The 6,635-nt window shown below is 45.5% G+C and overlaps 1 protein-coding gene across 1 annotated transcript in view; it reads right to left on the reverse strand.

Annotated features, from left to right (window-relative positions):
• The window catches only part of NAA30 (N-alpha-acetyltransferase 30, NatC catalytic subunit), a 21,866-nt gene extending 21,625 nt beyond the window's left edge, over positions 1-241 (reverse strand). Inside the window, exon 1 of the mRNA XM_035897522.1 lies at positions 105-241. Coding sequence (XP_035753415.1) covers positions 105-241 — 137 coding nt within the window. The remainder of the gene's footprint in view (positions 1-104) is intronic.
• Positions 242-6,635: the final 6,394 nt, after the last annotated feature.

A 6,635-nucleotide genomic window follows, 5' to 3' on the forward strand; every position in this document is an offset into this window, starting at 1 on the left:
GTGCTCCCGCGCTGCCTGGGCCGCTGCACTTGGCTGTGCCTGTGAATGCTCCGGCGGCATGCCCTCAGACGTCTCCCTTTGCTGCCTCCCCTGCCCTGGCTCACGCCCCAGGAGACGCTCCCGTTAGCGTTTGCACCTTGTTCCCTTTGATCAGCCCAAAACGGGGCACCGGCGCTGCGCACAGGGACGCTGCTGGCAGCGTTGTGTCGAGGGACGGGCGCCAGCAATGTTTTGGTGACATGGGTGCGGATCAGGGAAGAGCGCAGGAGGTGCTCTTCCTTCCCAAAGCGGTTTGAGGGACGTCGTTCCTGTCTGGATAGGCAAAGGGAGGCCTTGGGCTGCGTTGTGCCACTGGTAACGGTGGAAACTCGGTGGCAAAGCTGAAAGCAGCCTTGAGTGATCCAGTTCCTCCACTGCTCCTCTGCATTCAATAATCCCTGTTCCAAGAACACACTACGAGATACCCCAGCAACAAATGAGTCTTTTAGATGTGAGGATTCTATTAAAACACACCCAGAGACCCTCAAAATACAGAGAAATAGTGGGTTCTTCCTTTTCTCACATGAAAGCTTTGCAGGGCTGTTGCAAGGCTTGCTCATTTTCATTTGCTACAGTTATTTTTCAAGGAAGTGACAGGTCTGGACTTAAAAGGAAAATCCAGCAACTTCTCTGCGTGTCCTGACAGGGTTCTTTAATTAGGAAGAAAATAGTCTGTGGGGTTATAGGCTTCTGTTTATGAATTGCTGAGTTCTGAAGTAAAGTAGGAAAAGAGTAAAATACCTATTTGAAAGTGAGTGAATTATAAGGCTTTTATTCAAAGTAATTAGTGACAAATACTTAATTTTTTGAGAATGAGGTGGGTCTCTGTATCCTTTTAGATTTATTTCTTTCCCAAGACTCCATTCAGAAAGATTAATGCAGATTATCTCTGCTCCTGTCAGCTTTATGCATCCTGCAGTTGCTCTGCAGGTCACTTTTTAGGCACTTCTAACTACAAAGGTGTTCACATACATAATTTTGTTCAAGGGTTTAATGGGGTTTTGTGTGTGTTTTGGGGCACCAAAGGACATCTGTGATCAGAACTGCTCTGGCATACCGGCAGTGCTGTGAAGTTCATTGTCCTCGGGTAGTTTAAACAGAAAGAGCAAACAAATGTCAGCGTAGGGATGGCCCAAATTCAGGTCTTATTTGCCATGTTGCAGCAGGGTGATTGAGGGCTTCTGAGCCACATGTTAGGGAGATACCTGCATGAAGGGGATGATCCCGTGCCAGCAAACGTTGTTAGAGAGGGTGAAGATGATCTGACTTACCATGAAAACACCGCAGGGTTATAGGTACCATGGAAAAAAGCCTCTTTTGTGTGACTCTAGCACACTGGTAACATTTTTTGTTCCACTTTCAATACCCATTGAAACACTTCCAAACTCAGAAGGTCCTGGTTCTGATGTTGATCTTAACAGTTCATTGTCCATGGCAAGGATCTGTCTGACCAAAGGCAGACCGTGGGTAGGACAGACACCTCTGAGCTGGTGCCTTTGATTCCCCTTAATGCCAATGGAGAGGAAAAGGCACTCCCGTGGTGGGAATCAGCTCATCCTAAAATAAATTTCTCAAGCAGATCAGGCAAATTGTGCTTTGGAGGTGCCATCACCCCATTAAATAAAGGTAACATGGCAAAACCTGTTCATCTCAGATGGATACCCCTACCACCACTCTCTGAGGCTGGGTGGAAGTTGTCCTGTGGCTGCTGTTGAGATGTTCTCGGCCTGGGTGCCTGCTGTGCCTCTTAGTTGTCTTATTTCTTGTCTTTATTATGACAACAGCTGCTTTTTAAATGGATGCACTGAACCAGGAGTGGCACCTTTTTCTTAATATTTTTAGCTGCATTTTCTTCCTTAATTATCCTCTCACTGCTTTTTGAACCCCCAGCAGCCCTGAGCACCCTCATGCCCGTCACAAACCACACCTTCTGAAGTATGGATGGGATTTGAACATAAGCGTCATTGTTTCTAGTTCTTTGTTCAGTAACTGTGACCTTGGGGGTTTCAATGGCTAATTTATTTGTTAAGAAAACAGCACACACTTAGGAAACTCTTCCTGTATAGTTCTGTTATCTGTGAAAAGAAAGGGAACTATTGATGGCCTTCCTCTTTTTCTCTTGAGTATTTAAGGCAAGTACCTACACATTGATTTAGCTTCGAGGCTGCTCTACATTAGATCTGAACTCAAGGAGACCTTAGTGGAAAATGGACATCTAAATATGCCATGTTCTCTGTCATAATAAAGGTGACATCCCAGCTGCACCAGAAATAAGGATGTTGGAGACAGACTACTGAGTTGTACTTATCTGGGCAATGAACTGTAGGAGCAGGTCAATGCTTAACAAAGTAGCATTCTTTTTTTTTTTCTCAAAGAAGGGGAAGTAGTTTGACATGAGTGTTTGACACGCAAGTAGAATTCCTTCCAACTAAAATGTTCTCCATTGTTCTTCACTTACCAACAATGATTCTTTAAAAAAGTTACCCAGCATGTAACAGTGACCATGTTGCTTGATTACTTGAGTTCAGCAGCAAAGCAATAACAAAATTATGTCTCTTTTTCCGTTCCACTTGGCCAAGTAAAAAATAAACAAGACATTTTGGAATCTGATCTTTTCCGGTAGGCATGTAGAAGTTTTTCACGGGCCTTGTCAGTGTTAATGGTGCTGAGGGCATCCCCCTGCCTGGGGGTTTGCCCATTTGGCCTCGGGCGTGGCTTTGAGACAGTGCAGTCGATGGCCCACCAGTGTGACCATGCCAGCTTCACCTTGCACTTGGTCCATCGCTGTGGACTTCTCTGGTGACCTGGACTCTCAGCTGAACTTGGTCACTGTCACCGAAGCATCCCTGCTTGCTTTGTTCATGTACTGTTGGGCTGCACCTTTGTCGGTGAGGCCACCCTGCTGTCCTCGCCTTTTCCACCCAGCCCACCTTGCTGTCATGCCCTGTCCCCAACTCCCCTTCCCTTCAGGAGCAGAGAACTTTGCTGTTCCTTGACAGCCAGGTGTAAGAGCACGCCTGCACCTCGTGATGGAGAGCAGGGATCCCTGTGCAGATTTCCTTGTCTTTGTGATGCTTTAAGGATAAAGAGAAGGTACGAACAATTGGCAGGCTCTTCAGATTCGTGAAGCCACCTGAAGTGGGGCTACTGCTAAATATCCGCAGCTTTGGGTGCTGCGCTTGTGCAGAGCTGACCTAGCGTCTCCCCAGCACTGCGGCTGCTCTGGCTGAGCTATGATAAAAAAAATAGTCTCTCCAGAGCCCAGCCATGAACTTTGTGGGCAAAGATGCTGTCATTCAATGAAAGCAGCTTGGCTTTGGTCCTCTGCAGCTCAAATAAATACAGGATGGTAGCAAAGATGTACATGCAAGTCTGAAATTTCATGCACTGAACTCTGCATTCAGAGAGGATACGCAACGTGAACTGGAAGAGGTGGAAAATCCAGGTCTGTCCAAGTTCCTGAAGTGGCAAATATAGAACGATATAAAAGTTGTACAAGGTTATAGGCAGGAATTCAGTAAAAACAAAATGTATGCGTACGTACCAAATAGTGTTGTTCAGTTCCCACTGAGGAAACTCTCTGTTTAACAGTAGGATTTGTGCTCAGAGAGGGAATCTTCCACGTAAAATGGTCATTCTGGAAAAACTACGGTTTAGAAAGTGTTGTAACAAGAGAAATCACAAGGGGGTAGTGTTGTACAGCACTCCAGCCTCTGCAATTCCCACAGCAGTGACCTTGTGCCATAAACCAAGTTTATTTTACCAGAGGAAGATACAGAAGTCACTACCTGCATCTCTTCTGACAGCAGTCCCTGGGAGGATAACATTTTTCTCCGTGCAAGACAAGGACTTTTTAGTGTCAGGATCAATACAGCAGCAGAATTGCCATCTCCACCTTTGTAGCTACGTTGAAACCAAGTGTGAAATGACAATGAGAGAGGTTTGACAGGTTAAAAAAAAAAGCAAAAGAGAGATCTGTGGAGGATGAGTCAATCATGACAATATTTCTCGGTCTTACTTTTTTTTAAACACTTCCAAACTCAGAAGGTCCTGGTTCTGATGTTGATCTTAACAGTTCATTGTCCATGGCAAGGATCTGTCTGACCAAAGGCAGACCGTGGGTAGGACAGACACCTCTGAGCTGGTGCCTTTGATTCCCCTTAATGCCAATGGAGAGGAAAAGGCACTCCCGTGGTGGGAATCAGCTCATCCTAAAATAAATTTCTCAAGCAGATCAGGCAAATTGTGCTTTGGAGGTGCCATCACCCCATTAAATAAAGGTAACATGGCAAAACCTGTTCATCTCAGATGGATACCCCTACCACCACTCTCTGAGGCTGGGTGGAAGTTGTCCTGTGGCTGCTGTTGAGATGTTCTCGGCCTGGGTGCCTGCTGTGCCTCTTAGTTGTCTTATTTCTTGTCTTTATTATGACAACAGCTGCTTTTTAAATGGATGCACTGAACCAGGAGTGGCACCTTTTTCTTAATATTTTTAGCTGCATTTTCTTCCTTAATTATCCTCTCACTGCTTTTTGAACCCCCAGCAGCCCTGAGCACCCTCATGCCCGTCACAAACCACACCTTCTGAAGTATGGATGGGATTTGAACATAAGCGTCATTGTTTCTAGTTCTTTGTTCAGTAACTGTGACCTTGGGGGTTTCAATGGCTAATTTATTTGTTAAGAAAACAGCACACACTTAGGAAACTCTTCCTGTATAGTTCTGTTATCTGTGAAAAGAAAGGGAACTATTGATGGCCTTCCTCTTTTTCTCTTGAGTATTTAAGGCAAGTACCTACACATTGATTTAGCTTCGAGGCTGCTCTACATTAGATCTGAACTCAAGGAGACCTTAGTGGAAAATGGACATCTAAATATGCCATGTTCTCTGTCATAATAAAGGTGACATCCCAGCTGCACCAGAAATAAGGATGTTGGAGACAGACTACTGAGTTGTACTTATCTGGGCAATGAACTGTAGGAGCAGGTCAATGCTTAACAAAGTAGCATTCTTTTTTTTTTTCTCAAAGAAGGGGAAGTAGTTTGACATGAGTGTTTGACACGCAAGTAGAATTCCTTCCAACTAAAATGTTTTCCATTGTTCTTCACTTACCAACAATGATTCTTTAAAAAAGTTACCCAGCATGTAACAGTGACCATGTTGCTTGATCTCTTGAGTTCAGCAGCAAAGCAATAACAAAATTATGTCTCTTTTTCCTTTCCACTTGGCCAAGTAAAAAATAAACAAGACATTTTGGAATCTGATCTTTTCCGGTAGGCATGTAGAAGTTTTTCACGGGCCTTGTCAGTGTTAATGGTGCTGAGGGCATCCCCCTGCCTGGGGGTTTGCCCATTTGGCCTCGGGCGTGGCTTTGAGACAGTGCAGTCGATGGCCCACCAGTGTGACCATGCCAGCTTCACCTTGCACTTGGTCCATCGCTGTGGACTTGTCTGGTGACCTGGACTCTCAGCTGAACTTGGTCACTGTCACCGAAGCATCCCTGCTTGCTTTGTTCATGTACTGTTGGGCTGCACCTTTGTCGGTGAGGCCGCCCTACTGTCCTCACCTTTTCCACCCAGCCCACCTTGCTGTCATGCCCTGTCCCCAACTCCCCTTCCCTTCAGGAGCAGAGAACTTTGCTGTTCCTTGACAGCCAGGTGTAAGAGCACGCCTGCACCTCGTGATGGAGAGCAGGGATCCCTGTGCAGATTTCCTTGTCTTTGTGATGCTTTAAGGATAAAGAGAAGGTACGAACAATTGGCAGGCTCTTCAGATTCGTGAAGCCACCTGAAGTGGGGCTACTGCTAAATATCCGCAGCTTTGGGTGCTGCGCTTGTGCAGAGCTGACCTAGCGTCTCCCCAGCACTGCGGCTGCTCTGGCTGAGCTATGATAGTCTCTTCAGAGACCAGCCATGAACTTTGTGGGCAAAGATGCTGTCATTCAATGAAAGCAGCTTGGCTTTGGTCCTCTGCAGCTCAAATAAATACAGGATGGTAGCAAAGATGTACATGCAAGTCTGAAATTTCATGCACTGAACTCTGCATTCAGAGAGGATACGCAACGTGAACTGGAAGAGGTGGAAAATCCAGGTCTGTCCAAGTTCCTGAAGTGGCAAATATAGAACGATATAAAAGTTGTACAAGGTTATAGGCAGGAATTCAGTAAAAACAAAATGTATGCGTACGTACCAAATAGTGTTGTTCAGTTCCCACTGAGGAAACTCTCTGTTTAACAGTAGGATTCGTGCTCAGAGAGGGAATCTTCCACGTAAAATGGTCATTCTGGAAAAACTACGGTTTAGAAAGTGTTGTAACAAGAGAAATCACAAGGGGGTAGTGTTGTACAGCACTCCAGCCTCTGCAATTCCCACAGCAGTGACCTTGTGCCATAAACCAAGTTTATTTTACCAGAGGAAGATACAGAAGTCACTACCTGCATCTCTTCTGACAGCAGTCCCTGGGAGGATAACATTTTTCTCCGTGCAAGACAAGGACTTTTTAGTGTCAGGATCAATACAGCAGCAGAATTGCCATCTCCACCTTTGTAGCTACGTTGAAACCAAGTGTGAAATGACAATGAGAGAGGTTTGACAGGT

This window comes from Egretta garzetta, unplaced genomic scaffold (genome assembly GCF_000687185.1).
Source record: "Egretta garzetta isolate BGI_Z169 unplaced genomic scaffold, ASM68718v1 scaffold647, whole genome shotgun sequence".
Lineage (NCBI taxonomy): Eukaryota > Metazoa > Chordata > Aves > Pelecaniformes > Ardeidae > Egretta > Egretta garzetta.